Here is a 24,450-nt window from a genome sequence, read left to right as displayed (position 1 = left end):
CTTATTGTTCTGTGAGTGGCAGTGATGTGGGTCTCATTGTCCAATGCAAGTGCGAAAAATGTGCCTGAAATTTTGAGTCCTCTTCAAGAACTATTCTTAGCAGAGAAACACTTGTAAATTGCTTTCAAGTGGTTATACTTGCTTGCCTAGTGACCCCATGTTTGATCCCAAAGTGGGCTTGGATTCATGGTTTGTGGAAACGTTTTGTTGCACAGAGAACTTTCAAGGCATTTACTTGTAATTCAAGGTCTACGTGATGAGTAACTTTGTTAATTTCATAAACAAACCACACATCTCCCCTTGTGAGTCCGGAAGAAAGAAAAACGAGTAGACCAGTCTTTTAGCAAACCATCAAAAGAAGTTATGTTGCAGCTTCCCCTTTGGCGTATTGTGGCTTGTTGAAGCAGGCTTATAAGATGTGCTCAGCTGCCCTTCTGGCATATCGTGGCTGTGGAAGCAGGTTTGTAAGATGTGTTCCAGCTGCCCCTCTGGCGTATCATGGCTGTTGAAGTAGGGTTATAAGATGTGCTCCAGCTGCCCCTCTGGTGTATTGTGGCTGTTGAAGCTGGGTTATAAGATGTGCTCCAGCTGCCCCTCTGGCGTAACGTGGCTTGTTGGAGCAGGCCTACAAGATGTGCTCAGCTGCCCCCCTGGCGTATCGTGGCTGTTGAAGTAGGCTGGCTGCCTGAACGTGGCAGGGTTTGTTTTTTAGTTTTGCATGCAGCTCTCACTTGAATTACTGCTTTCCTTTTTTCAATGCTGAAATGGGGGAAAGAAATTATTTTACAAGTTGCAGGGTGACGTAAAAGTTCTTGGCGTCTCCTGTTCATGCTACCTAACTGAAGGGGAAAAAAACATGCGTTTGTCCTGAATCCCATAGTGCGTAATGTCCTCCTGTACTGAATCATATACTGCTTTGCCTTTGCCCTTGTCTCATGATTTTTCTCCTCCTCTTTTTAATCTTCTGGTGCATTGCCTCTGAAAGAAAAGCTCCTTTGTACGACAACTGCTTCCTGCATGCTCCAGACGGGCAGCCATTATGTACTTGTGATCGCAAGAAAGCCCAGTGGTACGTGGACAAGGGCATTGGAGGTAAGAGCCTGTGAATACCTTGGTTTGATTTGGGTAGGAGTGGGTGACTGACCATGGCAGTGAACATGTAGTTATGAGGTCTTTTTACCTAGTGTTTTTCACCTCAGATTTGTTCTTACCTCCCATTCTTTTACCACATGTTTCCCGCAAAATGCAGGTAGTTGGTGTGGGGAGGCAATATTTTATGGGGAGAGTTGGGGTGTGAGGAAGGGGGAAGTGAGGGCTGCAGAAGGTCTCCCCTGAATTTTGCAGGAGAAAGGCAGTGAAAAAAAACCCAGAGACAAAAAAGTTGCTTGGAAAAAAACACATGGAAACCTAGACAGTTAACAGAGTCCTGTTGAGACACGTGGGCATTTTGAATGCATTTCCGAGTGCAAGGATTTAAGTCTGCACCTAGAAGATTGAATTAATGGAGATCACAGGAGCCTTGTTCATCTGCCTTTTTCTTCTCTAAGGATTACTTGGCCTTTATACTGTACATAGTGACTTTAATTGGCCAGCCATCCCTCATATCTTCCTCTCTTAATTGCCTCCTATAAAATGTAAGATATTCAGGAGGTGCAGAGAGTGCTGCCAGGTGCATTAAGGTACTTCCTTTAGTCTACAAGTGCAGTCTTATAGCACCATTGGTGATCTGGTTGGTCCAACAAACCTCTAGTCATGGTGTGATCTTTTATATCAAATCTAGGGCTTCTGGCTGTTCCAAAATGTAACTCTTTGGACAATTTGGCCAAAGATTCTCTGCAAGGACGCTCGTGTGTCTGTAGCACCCTTTCAATTTCCAGCACAAACCCTCTAGTAGCAAAGACCATCATCCAGGGATAGAAGTGTCACTTTTCAAGCAAGTAGCCAGAAAGAAAATGTAACTCGCCCCTTTAGTTCTTTACATGCAAACAAGCATCAATTGGCACTCTCGAATGGCTAGTGGCGAGTGCTAATTTCGAGGTCTGCAACTTCCATGAAAAATGTTTTTTTCTTCTTTTTTTTCTTCGCAATTTATAAAATGTACAACTTTACAAGTTAACCCCCACAGATCGAATCAAATACAGTGTTAGTACAGTTCCATGAATCTACCCCAAATCTTCTCAAATAAGGTTATTTTCTTAAGTAAGTGGAATATTATTCCCTCCATAGCAGCAAGTTTGAACATTTCCTCCTCTTTCGGAGACACCTTATGTTTCTAAGCTCAAAAAATTTGTTTTTTTGCAACAAGCGAGACCCTGAACAGCCAATTCCTTTGGGCAGAACAAAGGTTCTCTAGCAACTCATCATCCCCTAGAATTAGGGTGGCAAAATCAAAGCCCATAGAGTTTCCCAAAATCTTGTTAAAATAATGCAGACTCTCCCCCAGAAGTTCCTCAGTTTGACACACTCCCAGAGCATATGTTTAAGGGTGCCTACCATATGGGCGCAACCCCAACAATGATCAGAATCGAGACATACCTGGTTTGTGCAATCTCTCAGGCATCCAGTAAACTCAGTTCAGTATATTAATTTGATGTGATCTCTCTCTCCCAAACACACAGACGAAAGACACATTCCCACAAATCCTCCACCAAAGCTTGTCTGGCAAGTCGCACCTCATTCTCTCCCTCATTATTCCTTGCCCTTGACACAATCAGCTTGTAATATTTACCGAGCCGAACCCTCCTTTCTATCCTTTAAGAATAAAACTAAACTCTGGCTCTACGAGATTGACGCCTCTGCCTCCACATCCTAACTAATTTGGCTAGGTAGGATTAGGTGCCTTTGTCTTTCTCTTCAGCCACCTACCTCACCTACTATACTTAGTTATCTTGTACTTCTGTCTACGTGGTACTTTGCCATCACTTACAGGATTTTACTGATTCTGCGTTATGTTTCGATATAATGTCCTTGTAACATTTGTTCTGACCTTAGATGACAAGACTTGCTAATTGTACTGTTTGTAACAATTTTATTTTCATTGTAACTCTTGTTGTTCTCCGAGAAAGGTTCTTTTTGGCTTGACTTCTCCCACTTGGGAAATGCTTTGTTCATGTATGTAACCATCTCCTACTTAAATTATGCACCCAGATGCCCCAGGGCAAGGTGCGCAATACAAATAAACAAATACAAAACCTGAAGATTTAACTCATTCTTCGCTGAAGTCCCCAATAGCCTTTTTGAGTCTCAAATAGTCACGAGAACTACAGTTCGGAAGATTTCCCAGTGCTCGCACTTGATCCACAGGTAACAATGCGCCTCCTCTCCTGAGGTCTCCAATAAAATGAATACCCCCAAGAAACCAGTCACGCCAGAAAAACAACATATTATTCTCCCTAATCTCCGGGTTATACCAAATAGAAGAGTTGAAATGTTTATATGAATTGTCCCCCAAAAGTCCCATCAAACTACTCCACGACGTCCTGAGGAATTCTGAAGTCTGGTCAGCTCTGGTTGACCTCACGGATTTGGTTGTTAAAATCGCTATCGGTGTCAAAGGGCCCCGTAAACTCTACCCTGCCCTAGCCCCTTCATCTGGATCCTGGGCCATCAGATGCTTGAAAAACCTGACTGAGAACGCTGGGTGACGTGCAAAATAACTTGGCACACCCAGACCTCTTTTCTCCAATGGTAACTGCAACTTCCACAGTTTCATACTGGGTGCCTTATCCCAAAAAAAGCTCTGTAATAGAACGTCAAAGTCCTTACACATCTTCTTTGTAGTTTTCAAAGGTAGCATGCTGAGCACATATGTGATCCTCAGTGTTGAGACCATTTTAATCCCGATACAGATTATCAGAAGGGAATTAGCGCTAAATTCTTTAAAGGCCATCGCTAGGTGGAATTCGATATCCTTTTATCGGAAATGTTTGTAAACAACCACAAGGGGAGGTTTCAAAACTTTAAAACCAGCAATGATGGATCCTAAAGCAATCATACTCAAAGAGTGGAGAGACATATGCCAGAGGCTAATAGAAGATCTGAACGAAACCGAGGAATCGGTGATCCAAAACCCGGGCGGGTTAAAAAAGAAGCTGTACTGTAAAGACTGGATTACCACCCTTGAGGAAATATATAAGTATAAAAATTGAGAGGACTTCTGGTTCGCCGAGAGAAAGTTGAATAAACTCCCTAGGTACATACAAATCTTTCCCAACTGGTTCCTGAGACATCAATACATGAGATTCCGTCTCAATGTCTTTCTGCCCAAAATGGCCAAGACAAATCTAAGCGGACAAGTGACAATTCCTGTATGCAATCGTTGTCAGGAAAAAAACTCCATGGCTCAAATCAAACACTTAGTAATGAACTGCCCGGCGCTAACGACAGAAAGACTTAGTGAGATGGGAAGTGTCATCGACAAATATGGGGCATCTACAGAAATCCAGTGATGGATTATTCTAATAGAGGGAGAGAAGCCTGATATCATAGTCGCATTAACAAAATTCCTGTTAAATATTCCTGCAAAGCTGAATCTTCGCAACTTGAGTTTGCCCGCACATTAGAGACAATAAAGAGTCATTTTTCTTTTCACGATGTTCAAGACCATGAGTTTTCTTTCTTCTTCGTTTTTATGTTTTTTTTCCTTGTTCCCTTCATTTTGAAGAGCTTATTTATTTTACTGTTTGTATGTATTTGTGCAATTGCATTGTATCAATACAAATGGCTAAAGGTTTTCTAAATGGAAACCATATAAGCCACAAAAATTCTTTTTTTTTTTAAGCGCATTCCTTTTTCCCCACAGAGACAGTTTCAAAAGCTTCCATCTCTCCAGATCTTGTTTCAGACCATTCAGCATAACTTTCATATGTTCTGGTACCATATTCTCAATCTCGCTTGTTAACCATACACCTAAATACTTCAACATATCCAAGCACCATTTGAATCCCAACCTGGTGATCTGCCTCTTCCTTACGTTCACAGTCAGTGGCAATGCCTCCAAATTCATCCAGTTTATCTTCTAACCAGATCTAGTACTGAAGTACGTAATCAGCACCATTAACTTAGGAACAGAACTGTCCAAATCTTCAGTACCACCAACAAATCGTCTGCATACTGCCATAATTTCGGAACCATTCCTCCATTATGAATTCCATGAATTTCTTCCTTGTGTCTGATTGACGAAGCCAGAGGTTCGATTGCAAGCACAAATAATAAGGGAGACAACGGGCAGCCTTGTTTGGTCCCATGCCCGAGGGGAAACTTCTAGAGCTCACGCCATTTGTCATCACATTTGCAGATGGAGAAGAATATAACAATCTCACCCAGTTTACAAACGGTTCACCAAATCCCATTCTCCTCAATACTTCATGTAGAAATTCCCAATTAACGTGATTAAACGCTTTCTCCGTGCCCAAGAAAATAGCGCTGCGTTATCCTCATGTTTATTAATTTGTGAAATTGTTTGCAACAGTCTCTTTGTATTATTCGTGGCATGTCTCTGCTTCACAAAACCTGCCTGGTTTTGGTGCACCAAATTGGGTAATACCTTTTCCGGTCTTAAAGGCCTTCGCTACGATCTTATTGTCTGTTTAGTAGGCTTATTGGTCGGTAATTCAAAGGAGAAGACTGGTCGCTGTCATTCTTCAGTAGTAACGAAATAGACGTGTGACATGTAGTCTCCGGTAATGCAACCTTGGACAATGAAGTCACATATATATGATATCATGTAAAAGAGCAAAGACCGACTCTGGCATTATTTTGTAAAATTCCGCTGGAAGCCCATCTAGAACGGGGCTTTTCCCAGAATGTAGACAGGAGACCGAATATCTTAACTCGTCCAAACAAAGATCACCATCCAGGCCCACTTTCTCGTTGTTAGTCAAACTACTCATTTCAGAGTTCACTCCAAACCCATCTTTTTTCGCTGTCACTGATGACTCATTCGAATACAGTGCCATATAGTAGTCCCTAACAAATCACTTATTTCCTTGGTCATGCGTGACCGATCCATCTGGCTTCACAATCAGAGGACTCGCTCTTTCCGCCTCCTGTTTCTGTCAATGATGTGAAAACCAGCGGTCACTTTTTTTCACCCTTTTAAAAATGGTTGCTTTTCATATAGAAAAGTTTATTTTCTGCATATTCTGGCATTTTCTTATTGTATTCACCTTAAGTTTGCGTAATACCTGGACTCTATAATTACTGGGGTTAAGCATCACTTCCTGTTGTATCTCTTTAATCTTTTTAACCAAGTTTTTCCTCTTCCTCCCGCTAGACAGCCCGATAAAAAAAAAAAACTCATTGTGCACTTAAAGGCTTCCCAAACTGTCCTCTGGTCCAATTCACCTCTATGATTCTCTTTAATGAAGTGACTTGCCTCACTAACAATTTTCTCAACAAGAGCATCATCGTCCAAAAAGGTAGGTGTTAGTTCTCCAAATAGCTCAGTGAATTTGTAAATTGTAAGTTCAAACACATTTCTACTGGTGCATTTAAATGTACATTTCGAATAGCACCACCGATAGTTTGTTGTTGCTGATCCGGCTGATAAAATCATATCTATCCTAGAATAAGAACCATGAGTGTTTGAAAAAAAACTATATTCTCTGGCAGTAGGATTTTCCATCCTCCAAGTGTCCACTAAACTGTGCTCTTTAACCTGTTCACTCGAGGCCACTGATTGGCCGCTTCTGTATCTCAAAATACTGTTATTGCTTCTATCTAACAACGTGTCTAACACCTCATTGAAGTCTCCTCCCAAGATGATATTCTTTTTTTGAAAATCAAGTTTTATTAATTTTCGTGCATGTATTACAACAGTACAGTGCATGTTTAAACATAGATTAACAAGAAACCAATCGTAACACACCACCCCCTACAGTTCAAGTTCTCCTTAGTTGCTTGTTGCTAGGTTGATGGGTTCTTAGAAAGCATAACAGTGTCTACACAAAGTGCACTTGGCACGCCAAAGTCATGGGCCAAACTGGAAGGGATCTGCAATCGGGTCAGTAGGCAATGGCCTGGTGCCCCTGGGGGAAATCCCCCGGCTTGGGTGCAAAACATTAAACTGGTCGGCCATATTTGTCAAAAAAGGGGAGCCATATTTCCTCGATATTGGACTTGGACTCATCGAGTAGATGTGTAAGAAATTCCATGTCATAGATGGCACGCACCTTGGTCACCCACGCTTTTTCCCCGGGCATTCCGAGGTTTTTCCATTTTTGAGCCAAACAGCATCTGGCCGCCACCAGCATGACCTCCAGCATATGATCTTGAGTGCCTTCTTGGTCATCCCCGATGTCAATTCCAAAAAGGAGGAGCCAAGGGCAGGAAGACCGCTCAACCCCGTCCACCCCTTGATCCAGGCCAATACCCTTTCCCAGTAGTTTTGGACCACTGGGCATCCCCACCACACGTGGATATAGTCCCCCCTCTCAGTCTTGCATTTCCAGCAGTGTGGGTCATATCCTGGCTTCATCCTAGCAATCCTCAGCGGGGGGTAGTGCCATCGATGTAATACCTTAAGGGCTTGGTGGTGATATTGGAGGAAAGCTGTGGAGCGATTTGCCCGCCTGCACATTTCCGCCCACCTTTCATCATCAATTATTTCTCCCAGGCCCCTACCCCTTTGTGTGCGTGCCGGTGGAGGATCTCTGGGGACAGAGAACAGGAAAAGCTTATAGAGGCGAGATATTACCCCCTTAGAGCCCCTCGCGGATAGGAGGAGCTTTTCGAAATCTGTGAGATCTCTCCTGAGCGTGTCACCCCAAGATGGTTCGGTAAGGACTCCCTTAAGCTGGAGGTAGCGAAAGGGGGACAGGGTACCTATTCCCAGGGCCTCCTCCAAGTCTTTCAAGGGTAGGAAAGAACCCCCACCCAGAGGTGGCCAGTCCTACTAAGGCCTGCTTCAAACCATTTCTGGTATGCCGCTGGCTCTGCTATTTTGGCCAGGAAGGGGGGGAGCCCAGATACAGCTCAGCGGAGAGGGCCAGGTTGTAAGCCAACGGTAGTAACCTCCTTCCCTCCATAGGGACCACAGCACTTTTAAGATTGGGTGATTCAGGACACTTCTGGATCTTCTTTCTTGGAACCCAAAGCCATTCCTCTATTGTGACAGGCGCTAGGGGCTCATTATCCATGGCCACACATTGTTTTTTCGTACCTGGGGTGAAGTGATCGACCAAGACCCTCAACTGGGATGCTCTGTGATATGTCTCCAAGTCGGGGTACCCCACCCCCCCCATCCTCCTTTGGCCTGGTCAGCACCTCGTAGGAGATCCTATGCTTTTTGCCCGACCAGAGGAAGTTGAGAAGGACTCACTTCGTTTCCGTGAAGAATGCCTTTGCGATCAGTACCGGGAGCATTTGGAAGAGGAATAAGAACTTGGGGAGGAAAACCATTTTTATAAGATTGAGGCGTGCCATCCAAGAGAGACCCAACCCCGTCCACCTCTCTATATCTCTTCTAATTGCAGACCAAAGGGGGGAGGAGAGTTCGCCACGTATATCCCGTCAAGGTTGCGTGTGACCTGTACACCCAAGTACCGGAATCCCTCCTCCTCCCGCCTAATGGGGAGCCCATTCATAAAGGACAACTCCGGGTCTGGCAAGTTCCCAGCTATAAACGCCACCGATTTATCAAGGTTAACTTTGTACCCCGATAGCTCTCCGTAGCGCGAGAGGCCCTGTAACAACCGGGGGACTGTTTGGGATGGTCTGGTAACGTAGAGTAGCGCATCGTCCGCGAAGAGGAAGATTTTGCATTGCATGTCTCCCATCTGCACTCCCTTGATGGCCGCGTCGTTGCGGACTGAGATCGCCCATGGTTCCATTACCAATGCATAAATTAGCGGGGACAGAGGGCATCCCTGCTGTGTGCCGCGCTCGAGGGGGAACACTCTCGACTCTGTCCCATTGGCCATCACTCTAGCAGAGGGGGCGGAGTAAAGAGCAGACATCCACCCAAGCCAATTTGGGCCCATCACAAACCCCCCTTGAGGCAAGCACATGGAGTGTCTTCCGCAAGTTGTCGGAGCCCTGTCTGTTTAGGACGAATCCCGCCTGGTCAGGGTGTATCAAGCGAGGAAGGCAGCCCTCGAGTCTGGAGGCCAAGATTCTGGCGAAAATCTTGGCATCCAGGTTTAGGAGCGAGATGGGTCTATAGGACCCGCATTCTGTCTGGTCTTTACCGGGTTTGGGTATGACGGTGATAAGGGCTTGGAGGAACGTCGGTGGAATTGAGTCTCGGTTCCTGATCTGATTAAACAATTTGGCCAGGGCTTTTAACAGGACCGATTTGGGTCTGTTAATAGAAGTCAGCCGTGTAGCCATCCCCCCCCGGTGCCTTTCCCACCTTCAGTCTCTTAATAGCGCCCTCCACCTCCTCCTCTGATATCTCCCCCTCGAGAGCCCCTAGCTCCTCATCAGACAGCTTAGGCAGAGGGTGTTCCACCAGGTAGGAGCGAATATCATCCAGTGATTCGCCCGCCTGTCTGGAATAGAGTTTGCTGTAGTAATCAGCAAAACACTCCATTTCCTCCCGGCCCCCATGAACACCACCCTCCCTGTCCCTGAGTTGGGAGACCCCCCCCCCCTTTCAACCCTGCAACCCCAGGCTCTTTGTGCCAGAAGAGTCCCCACCCTGTCTCCCCTCCCCGTTCGTAGTATCTCTGCTTAGTATATTGCATTTTCTTAATAACTTCCCCTATGAGGACCGTGTGAAGCTCTTGTCTTTTGCCTGCATCTCCTCCAGAAGAGCCTCTCGGTCTACCCCAGGGAGGCCCAGTCTGGCTCGTAGAGCACCCAGTTCCGTGCGGAGCTTGCCCTCCATCAGACCCCTTTCCCGCTTACGCCTCGAGCCCTCTGCTATGAGGCGACCCCTAAAAGTAGCTTTCACGGCCTCCCATACCATGGACATGTCAGTCTCACCATTATCATTCGTCTCAAAATAAGCTATCATTTCCTGCCTCATGAAATCCCGAAATACAGGGTTCCTGAGAAGCGTGTCGTTGCATCGCCATCGGGGGGATCTTGGAGCGACAGGCAATGACCAGTTGGCTACGAGTAGTTCATGGTCCGACCATGTTATGGCCTCTACCTTCGGCTGTTGAACCACCCCGTTTCCCTCTTCTGCAACTAGCAGAAGGTCAATTCTAGTGTAGGTGTGATGCGGGGGAGAGAAGGTGTATCCACCCTGGCCTGGATGTGCCTTGCGCCAGACGTCTACCCAGTAATGGTCCCTCAGGAGGGTCTGCAGGGACAGATTGTCTTTGGAAATTCCCTTGGGTGTCCCCCCCCTCGCAGACCACCAGTCTAGATGGGGGGTCCATTATGAGGTTGAAGTCCCCACCCAGTATCATGGCCCCCTCTGCCCATTCGTCCATGACGTTAAAGATCTGAGTAAGAAACTGCACTTGACCCGAGTTGGGTGCGTACAGGGTGGCCAAGGTGACGCGCTCTCCCTCGCAGAACCCCTTGACACCTAAGAATCGACCCCCGAAACCCCTCTTGGTTTCTACTCCCGTGAGACGGAACGTCCTGTTTAGGAGAATACCCACCCCCTCCTTCTTGGAGCTTCTATGTGAGGCCCAGTAGTTACAACCAATCTCTTTACCCTTAATTCTCGATTCTCTTCCCTGCCTATAATGCGTTTCCTGTAAGAAAAGGACTGTTAGGTGTTGCTTGCGGAACATATTGCTTTGCTCGTAAGGGACCTCTTATTTTGGGAGTTGAGACCCTTGACGTTTAGCGTGCCTATCCTCCCCTCAATCATTATCGTCTTTTAGTTTGTGCACTTTGAACACCTCTGAGCGTCCACTATTCAGAGCCCATTGCAAAACAAGTGTCTGTGACTTGAACTGGTTTTCCCCCACCCCTTTGAACCTATAAAGAACACCATCCCCTCTCCCCCCTCCCCTCCCCCTCTCTCCCCCTTACCCGTTGTGTAGGGCATTCGCCGCTGACTCCCCATGTGGGGTTGTAACTGACGACGAACTACCAGGGTCGCTACCCCGGCCCCGGGAAAAGGAAACTCTCGGTATAACGCCTTCAGTCATGCCTTTCTCCATTTAATAGCAGCCCTTCCTGATTGGTGGCAAAAGGCTGGCGGTGGCACCCCCCATTCAATGTACCCCCAAACCATAGCACATGGTCGGCACCCCTAGCCCCTCGCGGGGCGCGCCGTCGTGCGAGGCCATAGGCCCCTATCACTTCACGGTAGGGAGTTGCAAAACAACACTTCTATGAAACCAAAGAAACAACCTCCTTGTAAACAACATCTCAACTCTGACCTAAGCCAGTTGAACAATGAACTCCTCATAAGATGTGGGGGAAACACGTAGCGTTCAGCGAGGTCCGTCAGGACGCTGCGGGCTCCGAAGAGGCGTGAATGGAGCCTTGCCATGAAAAATAAGCCTTGATTGCCATTTGTGTGGTCATGTGGGGTCCCCCCGGTCTGTGGAGGGGTGTCTGGTTTTCCTGAATTTGCGTGAGCCCTTGATCTTTAACTTCCCCTGGGAAAGGTCCCGACCCCGAGGGGCACGGCTGTGGTCTCCGCTGGTTGCAGTCTGATCTCCCGATGGTCCCGCGATGTCGCCCGTGAGGTCCTCCGTGGCTCTACGAATGTCCGCCTCTGTGACCAGCTGGTATCGCTGACTCTGCCACTCGAATGCCAGGTAGAATGGGTGCCCCCAGCGGTAACGTATACCCTTCTCCTGTAGCCATCTGGTGATGGGGCCGCACTTTTTTCTCATCTGGAGTGTGAGGGCAGAGAGGTCCTGATATATCGTCACCCTGGAGTTGCCATGCTGAATGTCACGCAAGGTTCTCGCCCTCTCCAGCCCCCTAGCTTTGTCCTTATAATAGTGAAACCTCGCCAGGACCGAGCGCGGGCCCTTGCCCCCACCACCGGCCCGATGGACTCTGTCGAGCAGGAGGGTTTCGCCTGAGTCTGACCCCAGTACAATTCTGATGATTTCTTGAACTTTGCTTTCCAGTCCCACCGGGGTCTCTCTCTCCGTCTCCTCCAGGCCAAAAATGTGCAAGTTATTCCTCCTCTCCCGATTTTCCATATCGTCAACCTTTAGACGGAGATCTTCTTCTCGGCGGTTGAGTTCCTGGAATCTAGTTGCCATTTGCGCTTCCAGGAGGTCTGTTGATGCCTGATTGCACTCGACCCCTTCCACTCTGTCTTCTAGCGTAGAGACCTTGGCCGTGATGTCGCCAGTTTAGCCCCCATGTCCGTCCTCATGCCTCTGATTTCCTCAAGGATCATTTGGATATTACACTGCATGGCGTTCATGTTCGGGCGCTGTGCGGTGGGAGGGCCAGTCTCCATTTTGCGGTGTTCTGGGATAAACTGGTATTTGGCAAGAGTTTCTCTCCAGCTCATGGGGCGTCGATCGCCTCCAGCCGCAGGGACCTCACGGGGCACCCCCCGGAGGGGTTCCAGGGTCCTGAGTCGCTAGGCCCGCCGCGTGAGCCAAGTCCTCGGGGCTATTTCCAGGTGGTGGGACCGAGTTCAGTTTGTGGGGCACCCTCTTAGTATCGCCGAGGATGGAGTCTCCCTCCACCCGATCCCAGGCCGCCCAAGTTCTCTGACCCGCACTGGTAGTCTTCCCTGGTGGTCCGGGGAGACCTTGGACGGCAATTCTGCTTCCAGGGGTGGGTCGGGCCTGTTGTGGCGCTCTATGCCCGTTTGGTGTGGCGGGAGCTTAGTGTCCGTGTTATTGGTTGCAAGTAGGTACTGGGAGCCCTTTCTCACCTGTTGGTCTTCAGAGGTGGTGCCTAGGTCAAAGGCTGGGGAGGCCCCCTTCCTGAGGGCTCAGCCACGGCAGGCGGGTAGGCCAGGAGATGTGGGGGCCCAGGCGCGCTCCCGCGTCGGCCTGAGCCTGCTTCCAGTGTTTTCTCGGGCCCCCCAGGGGGGCCGCCTAGGAAGGGCCCACGGCGTCCTCGCGGCGGCAGTGGGATGCGAGGGCACGAGCTACTGAAGTAGGGCCCGGGCGCGCTCCCGCGTTGGCCCAGGCCAGGTCATTTCTTCAATGGAGGACCCGGTGGCCCCGAGCTGATTGCAATGGTGGTCACACGCCACTCCCTCCGTGTGGCAGGGAGGCAGGGCACCCGCAGCCGGGGGGGGGGACACCGCTCCGGGTCCGCACAGGCCTGCGATGGTGTGTCGGGCACTGTTTACTGCCCCGGCGGGCGCGGGCAGGGGGCCCGGCCCCTCCTCCCCCGGCGGGGTCACGTAGCGTGAAACACCTGGCTCAAAACCTCCCATCTCGGGGGGAGGCGAAAGGCCAAGAATCCTAGGCCGCCGACGGTAGAGCGGGGCCGCCGAGTGCCCCATGGTGCGCTCCGCAAGGTCCCCCGCTGCAGGCCCCGACGGCGGCAATCACACACCGCCCGTCTGCTCCTCGGTAGCGTGTACTGCGCCGTGTGTTGTGCGAGCAGGCACGGGCTGATCCCTCCTCCCTTTGCGCGGTCCGGAGGCCCGCAGCTCCCGGCGCAAAGTCTTCTGGTGTTTGGGGGAGGAGGGAGGGCCGCCGCTTACAAACCGACAGCGGGAGAGCAAAGGCGTCCCCAAAGTTTGGACCAGCTTCAGAGTGTTCCTCGCCGGTTCCCCAACATGAATTATGCTGGCAATTTTAGGTTTGTAGGCATTTATGGCATGATTTAATCCTGTTTCCCGGGGCACTGCGGGGAGCTTAAGGTTCAGGCAGCCATCTTGCCTGCGCCCCCTGGTGGCCTCCTCCAAGATGATATTCTTATTGCTCTGGTCCTGTAAGACTTGCGCTAAAAACCTGAAAAAAGAACCGTTATCTACTGTTGGTGCATAAATGTTACACAAAATTAACATGTCGCCTTGTACTCTTATCCGTAGTGTCACCAGTCTACCTTCCTTGTCTGAGTACTGATTCTGTATTTGTATACCCAGATTTTTCCTAATTAAGATAACACCTCTAGATCGTGAATTGAAAGAAGAACCATATACTTTTCCTAGCCATCCCTTTTGCAGTTTTTCTGTCTCTTCATTTGTCAGATGCGTTTCCAGTAATAAGCAAATGTCCGCTTTCAAGTCATTCAAATGTAGCAAAATCTGATTCCTCTTCAGTGAGCTATTTATACCCTTAAAATTCCAGGACAGGAATCGTAATTTTTGAAATCACCGATATCGGGTGATCCAATATAAATACTAACACTGTTTGCAAAATTGTCAAAATCAAAAATAGAACCCCTCTTCTGGTAACCTTGGACAGAAGAGGCGTACATAACAAACCCCCCCATTCTCCCGCCCTGCCTATATATAGAGAACACCTAATAGAACCTTCAACCCAAAGAGTTGATCTACACCCCCTTGCTCGCATCCCACGCTCTCACATGCCTTGCCACCAAGCAAATTCCTTAAAAGTTGAAATATTAAGTCTCAACAATCCCCACCCAAAGCATTCACACTCTTTAAAGACAGCATAAAACCTCATAATCATCTTCAACACCATGGGCAGAAAAGGAAGGGAAAGTTACAAACCATCATGGACATGGAGATTGTCAAAGGAAATTGACTTCACCCCTAGACCAAGCTCAGAAATAATGACATTTTGGTGTGATCGAAAACGTGAATATATTGCTTATGCACATGTACAATCTGATGAAACCATCACGCAACACTCGCTATTAGTCCTTTAAGTGTTAAAGTATTATATAGCTCCACAAGTTTGATAGCGTGTAATAGCCAGAAATGGTGTATGTAGTCTGTGTTGAATTAATTTCTAAATACTGCTAAAATTGTTCAAAGTGGGAACTAGCATCAACCTGTTAGTTAATATAAATTAATCCACGTTCACCTTATACACTGTATTAAACTAGGTTCAAAAACCTATCAGGCACACCCCACGACATCTCAGCAACTACTATAGAAATAGCAATAATTAATAAAGAGCATGTACATTGTAATGCGCTACCTTTCAAAATTGAAACATTGTCAATACAATACTAATTTATAGTAAGCTTTGTATTCAAGGTCGATCTGAACCTGCTTTAAATAAATGGTCAATATATATTTTAATTCAATGACCCTAAAGATAACTTCAAAAGCAGAAAATCAAATATACTATTGCTTCATTAATGTCTTTACAAACTTAGTGCATAAAACCTAGATTTGTCCTAAAATAAGCGCTAGTCTTTCACAACAGTGAAAACTGCACTACATTTAAAAATAATTTCAAAATGCTGCAGGTTTAATATAGGAACCCGTGACCCACCCTATACCAGAGAGCATGTATTCAAGCCTAAAAGAAAACGGAAGCAATACAGAAAGCGCACCTTGGATCCACTTGCCCCTTCAAACTATCCGCCAACACTACCAATAGCACGTATTCCAAAATGAAAGATGTCTTCAATATCCTTGTCAGTAGACTTTTAATTCAACAATCAATACTGTTGGTGTCCGACAGTAGTCCCCTTATTCTGTAATGAGGGTATTAACCTCCTTGATTGGCCTGAACATTCGTGAGGTTTTCCTTTTTGTTTTGCCCCTGGGGATAAACCCGTTTCTGTTTTCTTTTTAGCCATGTCCTGGCTTTATTTGGGAAACCCACCCCTTCTCAAAACTAATTAATATCACTTTATCAAGGGGGTTCCATACCACCTCTCCCTCCCAACCTACTTTGGTCGGACCAAACTGCTGCAGGACCCCACAAAGCTTGCGCAGAAAAATTCAGCTAAAAATGGTGTAACTTGCCCGGGCAGTTTTAACGTTTCAGCGCCAGTACAAAGCTCCAAGAATCGATAAAAATAACACGACTTCTTGGAGTGATTGTAACAATTCAGCACAGGCACAAGTACAAAAAGACTGTCAAAGTTCCGAAAATCATGAAGAAAATGGCAGAATCTCATGTAAACACCCTGGCACCATAAATCCAGAGCAGCTAACACTGTTTAGAGGGCTCTCTAGTGAAGACTGTGCTGACAGATTATGCAGAATAGGATATTACTGAGGCCCGTGTGGAAACAGGAATCCGCTCAGGATTTATTAGTTATTATTTACTAGGGTGTAGTAACATAGGACGTTACTAGAGGTCACTTTGGAAACAGAAATCAGCACAGGGTTTACCAGGATGCAGTACCATAGGCTTTTACTAGAGGTCCCTTTGGAACAGGAATGATTTTAAGGATTAACAGGATGTAGTACTTGAAGCCGTTACTAGAGGTCCCTCTGGAATAGGCATACACCCCCTCCCTCATGGTGATAAGAGTAAGTTGATAATGGCCAGCACTTATCGGCTTCAGAGATATCACAGTGCACAGACACTGGGGATAGGGTTAATCCACATCCAGTTCCCTCTGCTAAAATCAATTATAATCAGGTCTCTGACTATCACAATATAAGCGATCAGCTCTACCCGTAAAAGGAGGTTAAAGGTAAAGAAAGGCACAATAATCTTATCAGCACGCTCAAGGAAGTCTAGTTAATAAAAGAGGTATTCCAAACACCATCCGTATCGTGGCAACTCATCAGAGTTTAATAAGAATTTCCCAGGGTAGAGACAGTGCGCCGCCCGTAGATCGTTGCATGCACCTCATAGGAACGAGACTCCTTCATGCTAACTTATAGTTACGCGAACCCCAGCGGCATAACTTTTCCAAAAATGTTTTATTACAATGTATATAAGTTTACTTGAATTGCACTTGAATTGCTAGGCACAGTTTCAGTGACTTATACAACTACAACCTTTTATTGCCTGGTGAATACTGAGGAGTATAACCAAGCCGTTTTTTGTTTTGGTATTTAAGAATTGTTTCTGCTGTTTCTTTGGAGACAGGATCTTATCACAGACCGGAACCACAGTAGCTCTCTGTAACTTCTCTCCTAGTTCACACACCAAATAAAATTCAGAGGTATATTTTACCTCCTCATGAGGTGTGTGTACTTACTGTTTATTGTAATTTTTGAGAATTTACTTAATTTAGGAGCTTACTCACTTTTTTGGTATCGGCACTTTTCTGTTGAAGTATGTATTGTCATTTGTGTTAATTGATTTCCTTTTCAATACAATCACTTGAATCTAATGTGCAGCCCCTCTCTTTGTGTTTCTTTCCGGACAAAATGTGGGGCCCATTGCCCCTGGATTCATTCTACTAGTAATATTAAGGGTCCCAGATCAGATTTATATATAATATGACCAATCTGGGTAAAACCCTTTGGTAGCAGTATTTGCTCTCTTTTTGTTTTATTGCACCTCATAGGTAGACCGGAAACAGTTAACTTGAGCGCCCCCATTTTCATAAACGTGTAAGCAAAGGAGCAGCACATTGACAGTCTTTCTTTAATGATGGCAGTACCTTGTAGCATGCCTTTGATTCACCCTCATTCCGATCAGCCCGCAAGTAGTGTGTTGAACTCCCATCCATCTCTATATCCTTGCAGGAAAAAAATGATTAGTCGTATCGCATCTCCCTAAGTACGCACTCCAGACATCTCCAGTGCGCCGTGTCTCAATCACATGCTGCATGAGCGTGATCATGCTTTCAGGTCCATTCCTTTAAGGTTTAGGCGTTCATGGGAGCCCGAGAAAAGATGAGAGCCAAACAACTACAGGAGGCATTCCATAAAAGTACGTTAACGGGTATATAAATGCGGCACCATTTTTCCAGTTAATAAAGATGTTAAAGTTGAGAAATATAAATATTTATGCGCAAATGGAGAATAAATACCTTCAGCTGCTTCAGAATTCTTTTTTCTTTTTCTAGCAGAGGGTGCTGCGTGTCGATGCCTGTCGACTCGATGTCCCTCGGAGGCCTCCGTCTCAATGTCAACGTCATTGATGGTGTAAAGCGCGCACAGCGACTGTTGGCTTCAGTTCCATTTTTTACGTGTCTAGGATATCGTACACCCAACAGTTACTCCTCCTTGAAGAGCGAAGACTGCAATCAAATGGAAAAATTTACTGCCGGGCAGGTTGGGAGGGGCGATGAGGAATACGTGGTAGGAACATCCAGTCGAAAGAACGTTACCATGGGTAAGTAACTTGTTCTTCAAATGGCTTGTGTCCCCCCACATATTCCTCATTTTATGATAAAACCCAAAGCAGGGTATGTATTCCTTGAGGATGGAGTCAGAATTTTCAGACTCACGATAATTTAGGAATTCCCTTTATAGGTCTGTGTGCACAGAATGTAGCACTGCCTTTCACAATAAACCTTCCCGCTTGAGGAAGAGTCCAGATTATACTGTTTGGTAAATGTGTGTACGGACGACCATGTGGCTGCTGCACAAATATCTTTAATTGAGACTCCCCTCTGTAAGGCAGAGGAGGTAGCAATGCCATTGGTCGAATGAGCTCTTAAGACTCTCCGCAGGATCATTTCCAGCTAATCTGTAGCATTCAGATATTCCTAAAATGATCCATCTTGATAAAGTTTGTTTCGAGATTGCCATACCCAACTTGTGGCCTGTGTAGCCTACAAAATGTTGGTCATCATGTCTTAGTTTCTACATATTCAGGATGTCTAAACTAAGTGCACGCATTGGATCAAGCCTGTGTAACCTCTCCTCTTCCTGTCCAGGATGAGGAGGAGGATAAAATGAAGGTAGAATTATTTTCTGAGTTAAATGAAACTCAGACACAATCTTGGGTAAGGAGGTAGGCTTAATCTTAAGGATCTCTCTGTCCTTAGAGAAGATTGTGTAAGGAGGCTTGCAGGACAAGGCCTGAAGTTCACTCACTGTTCGGGCTGATGTGATGGCCACTAAAAGGATGGTCTTTAGGTTAATAACTTTAAAGTACAGGAATGGATAGGCTCAAAAGGAACACACATTGGACATTTCAACACCAAGTTGAGGTCACAAATTGGGACTTGAAATGGGACCGGAGGAAATGTATTTGTCAGTCCTTTTAAGAATTGTATAACTAGTGGGATCTTGAAGAAAGATACCTCTTCAGAGGAGTGCTTAAACATGGAGAGCGCTGCCATATACCCCTTAATTGTACCAACCTGGAGCCCCAGATTGGCCAAGTAGAATAAGAATAATAACACCATAGGTGTACTGCATGTAAAAGGATCCACATTCATATGCCTGCACCAGCTGCAGAATGTGTTGCAACAGCAGTGGTACAAGGATTTTGTTGCTGGCCTTCAGGCCGATGGCAAAATCTCCATTACGTCGTCCGGGACTCTATTTCTGATGATGAATGTTTACAAGGTAGATATCTAGAATTAAAAACCAACAGTGAAAAGTTAGTTGTTGACTTTTTAGGTCAAGAGGTATTGATTAAAATAGGTAAAGGCTGTGATTTACAGGTCTACTCTAAGGACTTTTACATGTGGTTTCCCCTCAGGAATCGTAACATTTGCAGAGGCCAAAGTAAGTAAGCACTTTTTTCACATGCACGCTGTCTGGGTAACACAATGTCTGCGTGTTGCCCGGTTAGGAGGGGTCTTTGGATTCCTCAACATACCGCACACTGCAAGTCACTGTGGTTCACCCAAGGTGCCTGCAAGGTCTTCAACTGTCTCCTGGGCTGATGAGCATATACCTTTCCGGTCCTGTCCTGAGGTGAGTTTAGGGCTACCCTCTACTGGCCAAAAGGCTAAGGGTGTTTCTCATCAAATGAAGGTGGTTGCTAAAAGGAAACCTGGAGCCACAAAGGCCTAACCCATTCCACAGACACATCGGAGGACACTTCAGGGTCTTGGCTTGTCTCCGTACGAGCATGGCAGATGAACCCAGTAGGGGCCATGCACCCGCCAAGGATCACAGTACACCACCCTCCAGCAAATGTTTCTTTTGCATTCCTCAGATGAGGATGCTTTGAACCACCATAAGCCGGCAAAGGCCGCTATGAAGGACGCATTTCCTAGTAGTGTGCCAATAGTCTCCTTTCCTTCGTCTGCTGCAGAAAGACCTTTGTCTTTTTCTAGTCCTCTGCTGACCAGAAAAGATTTTGCCTTCATACCAGAAATAATTCCCTCATCAACTGGGGCTGATAAGTGTTCCCCACCGTTTAGAGATCCATACTACCAAATCTTTCCTCATGCTTCCTTTTTTAGTTTGCTGAATCTGACGGCTAGCAGGTGTACTTCCAGCATCCACCAGATGCTGATTTCAGCAGAGAGGGTGTAAGCCATTCTTGAAAGGGGTCTGTACTATTGTCGCACCTTTACAACATTTTCCTAAAATATTGTGCTTCTTCAGGGATATAGTTGGAGAGGTCATGCCTCAGCCTTCCAGTCCCCAGCCTATTGTGTCTCCGGGTCTACCACAACCACCACCAATCCTTCAACTCCACTGCTGATGACCAGAGCTCCTCCTCCACCCATTCCCATTACCTCTTCTCCTCTACACAGTGGTCCACATCATAGACCCCTCCCTGCAACACATCAGTGACCCTCCTTGTGGTTGCAAGCCCAAAGATACAGACCTGGGTACAGACAAGCATGAAAAGATGAGCTTTAAGCAAGATCTTTCTTCGTCCTCGAGATCTTTTCAAGAGAGAATGCTCTGTTATGAAGTTCCTAGAATTGGAGGTGCACGTTAACCCACCTATTCAGTCAGGGGTTCTGGCCCTGGTCTTTGTTTCAAGCAAGAAAGATTGGGGATTCCTCTTTAACGCAATGTTCTTAAAGAAGCACTTAATATTGGGGAGGCTCCACTTCAAGTCAGCACTAACAAGAGGTGTGTTGCTAAACTGAGGCCGCTAGCAGAAGAGTCCTAATCCTGCTTCTCGCTCGGCCCACATCTTCTTCCTCCTCGGTCTCAGATTTACTTACACAATCGGGCAAGGAAGAGGAAGCCCTAGATAATTGGGGTAAGAAAGTGTACTGAAACATTGCACTACATTTAAAGCAATGCAAATGCTGCTTTGGCAGTATGTAACAGCCTTTAGAAATAACTGGCAGTTTTCACAGTGGTCTATTGCTGCAGGCCTCGCTAAATCAAAAGCTTGGCCCAAGATGTCATAGGCCACTGCGGGCGATGTCAATACTGCTTTTCTGAAGGGCAATACCTTGATACATGACGCACAGGAACAACTGCTAAGTCTTTCAATGGCCTCCGTTTGTTCCATTCAACAACCAATGAGGACTTGATCCGAGAAAAAAACACCTTGACTGCCATATCCGTCTCAGTAATCACAAAGCCGTAGTTTAGGAGGTTGTCCTCTCAAAAGACCAACTCTATCAGAAAGACGCCAGCCTCTGGAGAGCTTAATCTTGGACACGTGAGGAGATTGGTCCAGGGCTCCACATAGAAAGCAGCAGAAACCGAGCAGGTGTTTTTTTTCAGCACTCCTACTTCCTCATCTAACAAAGCAACAAACTGACCTGCTACTGGCCTTCTGTTTTGATATTCCTGCAGTAGGCCGAATGTCCCTTTGTTACCAGGCTTAAGTGGCCATCACAAAAGGCTGCTGGATGCATTTGGTGGTCCGCTCACTATTAAGACTCCCACTCCCAAGCTCTCCTCTTCTGCAGCATCTTTCCTCGAATTTGCAAGAAGATATTGGGCCTCATTATGACTCTGGCTGCAGCACGGCTGCCGCCGGAGTCATTTCTTTACCGCCACCCGGCAATGGGGAATTAACGGGGCATTACAGCCACAGCGGCCCCTGTAATTCCCCATTGCCGGGTGCCGGTAAAAATGACTCCATTGGACTCAGTGGGAATGGGGAGGATGGATGCACCGTTCATGAATGGTGCCGGTGCATCCGTCAAGGTCTGCGAGCGGGTGCCGTTCCGCCGGCAAGGTCAGCCTCGCGGGCTGACAGGCAAACGCTCAAAGACTCGTAGTTTGCCGGTCTGGTAACAACGGTGCCGGTAGCTTACCGGCACTGTTGTTACCGGACCGACAAACTTATAATGAGGCCCATTGTGATGAATCCTGCATAGTCATCACTGATTCCCTGGTTATGATCTCTTCCCACATGGCCAGGAGACTGCAGCCGCTACCTGATCCTGGGGGTGGTATTTATGAGGGAGGATCATGTGGGAGGCGACCATTGGGAGGAAGTGATGACTCCATTAGAAGAGACACAATACCCCCCCCCCCCACCCCTCCCCCCATTCTGAAACTATAACCTCTACAATACTCATGGCATACTGTCAATCTGAACAAAATACCATTACACATAATGGCCACTTAACATCTCCTGTTTCTTATGGTTTTGATTTAAACAAAAATCCAAAGTAATACAACTTTAAAAAAGCACAATAATCCTATGGACTTTAAATCCCATAAAGCCTCAAGTACTGAGAAGAGGTAGGAGTTAATATGGATTTAAAGAACCACCAAGATAAACGTGCAGACTAGTTGTGATGGAAATCAGCTGTGCAGGACATTTAAAAATGTGCAACCTCTTCAAGTCCAAAGTGAAAGTGGAGATGAGAGATGCTGAGCGGGCGAAGCTGGAAGCGGAACTGAAGGAAGACACCTGAGAGCAGACTGTGCTGAAGGAGGCAGGCGCTTCCTACCAGAAAGGGGAGAGACTGGGAGAAGCACAGCTGGTATCGCAAGTGGATTGCTGGGGAGCCGGCAGCAGTGGAGTAGCTGTCGGGATGCAGTCACATTGAACAGCAGCAGTTCAACCGGTGGGTGAATGAGAAGCCGTCGGGAGAACTGCACAAGGGTCTGAAAGACGTAATTTACGCATGTCTCTATATATGAGATGTCGATACGGGGAAAACTGGAGTAAAATTTGTCATATGCAATTGAACACTAATGAAGAAGTTGAAAGGCCCAGCTGTACAAGTCCTTCATATATGAGATGTCAATATGGAGAAGATTGGAACAAATATTGCCAGAAGCCAATGAATACTAACAGCAGAGTTTTAAAAAAATGTATTTATTTTTATTGCATTTTCAAACAACAGGTAACATATAATAACAAATGTTCGTCATATGATATAACTATCCAACTACTAACAGCAAAGTTAACAAACAAAATTCGAACAAGTCTCCATATAGGAAATGTCAATATAGGGGAAGTTGGAACAAGTAATACCTGGAGCCAATAAAGTATAAACAGTGAAGGAGTACAACTGTGTTGGACAAAGAGAACTGAAAGATAAGAAGACCTGGTGAAAGTAGTACACCCGACAGTGAGCCTTTGTGGCAAAGATACCTGGCAGGAGAGTTTACCGGGGGATCTTCAAAGCCCAGAGGGGAATTCCTGGCAGTGCAGTACACCAGGTTTGTTTGTTTGACTTTTTATTTATTATGCGCTTATACACATGTGTTTCAAAGTGCAGGTATCCATCTAGAGTATGTGGAAGTAAAAGAAATTGTGAAAAGGTTCCTGGCAGGAGAGTATACCAGGAGACCATCTTTTGGAAGTTACTGTGTAGAAGAGACACATTTGCCATCCTTTAAAACACCATTGCTTGGAAAAGGCACTTTCATCATCCTTAACAAAAAGAGAAATTTCTACCAATCTTAAAGAATCATCGTTGGAGCAGAACATTTTCAATATTCTACCGGAGACAGTACAGGGGAAGGGAATAATTCCCTGGATACAAGGATTGTTTTGTTGGATTGACATCGTTTTTGCACACTTTTTGCTGAATCTAAAGCAGAGACATTTACCTAGTACCTTTTTGTTGTTCATTTTTTGTGTGAGGGTCAGATACGTTTTGGACACAAGGACAGTTTCCCTAATCTTAACGATGAGACACAGACTGACCGTTAGTTTTGATTTCCTAGGCAGGGAACCTCTCTTTAGGAAAGGCACAGAAAGGCCTTCAACCAAACCCTTTTATTTTAATAAAATGTCTAATGTTGAATACATTACAACTTTCTGTCCGACTCTGATATCTGACCGCCTCACAAGATCTACAAGCCCCTCTTAATCAAGGCTATAGAGGGGGGGTGTTACCAGAGTGGAGATCTCAGAGGGTTTCCACTCTCGCTTCTTTGTGATGTCGTAGCAGGGCCAGGGGAAGTGGGGTGACTGATAACTATATCAATCTCTCCCTGTTCAACACTTAACTGTGTGAGAAACCGGATGGGTTGTTTTACCGAGGTAAAAACAATCATGGCGGAATTGACCATAGTCTATTTCGCTGCAAATATGTTTTTACCTCAGGAAAAAAAAAACCTGGCCCTCAAACCGCCCGTCGACCCACAAACCCTCCACCCTCCGCACTTACCTTTTATCCACCCGCTGCTGCCTCTCCAGTACGCTGCGGCATCAGTTACGTCCCTCTAATGCGGGTCGCAGCCGATGCCGCAGGGTCCCTTTTTCTTTTTTCTTTTTTTTTCTGTTGGGAACCCCACTTCCACCCCTGCAACCACCAAAGCCGTAATCACCAAACATGGCGAGCGGGTACATCCCTGCAACCCCCGCTCCTCATGTTCAGTATTTTCAGCTTTTGTACCAATGGTACTGGCCGAATTCAGCCAAATGTATCATTCGAGAACGTTTTTTTTTTTAAACAATTTGGACGAAACCGAGAAACCTGAGG

General features: G+C 46.3%; 1 protein-coding gene across 2 annotated transcripts in view; it reads left to right on the top strand.

The window, feature by feature from the left end:
* The window catches only part of EXD2 (exonuclease 3'-5' domain containing 2), a 286,183-nt gene that overhangs the window by 156,942 nt on the left and 104,791 nt on the right, over positions 1–24,450 (top strand). For both annotated transcript variants that reach the window (XM_069638588.1, XM_069638589.1), the window contains one exon: positions 986–1,092. In XM_069638588.1, coding sequence (XP_069494689.1) covers positions 986–1,092 — 107 coding nt within the window. The remainder of the gene's footprint in view (positions 1–985; positions 1,093–24,450) is intronic.

The sequence above is a fragment of the Ambystoma mexicanum genome, chromosome 14 (genome assembly GCF_040938575.1).
Source record: "Ambystoma mexicanum isolate Mex_15411 chromosome 14, UKY_AmexF1_1, whole genome shotgun sequence".
NCBI classification, from domain to species: Eukaryota; Metazoa; Chordata; class Amphibia; order Caudata; family Ambystomatidae; genus Ambystoma; species Ambystoma mexicanum.
Note: the sequence above shows the minus strand (reverse complement) of the source record. Positions and strands in the feature narration are given on the sequence as shown.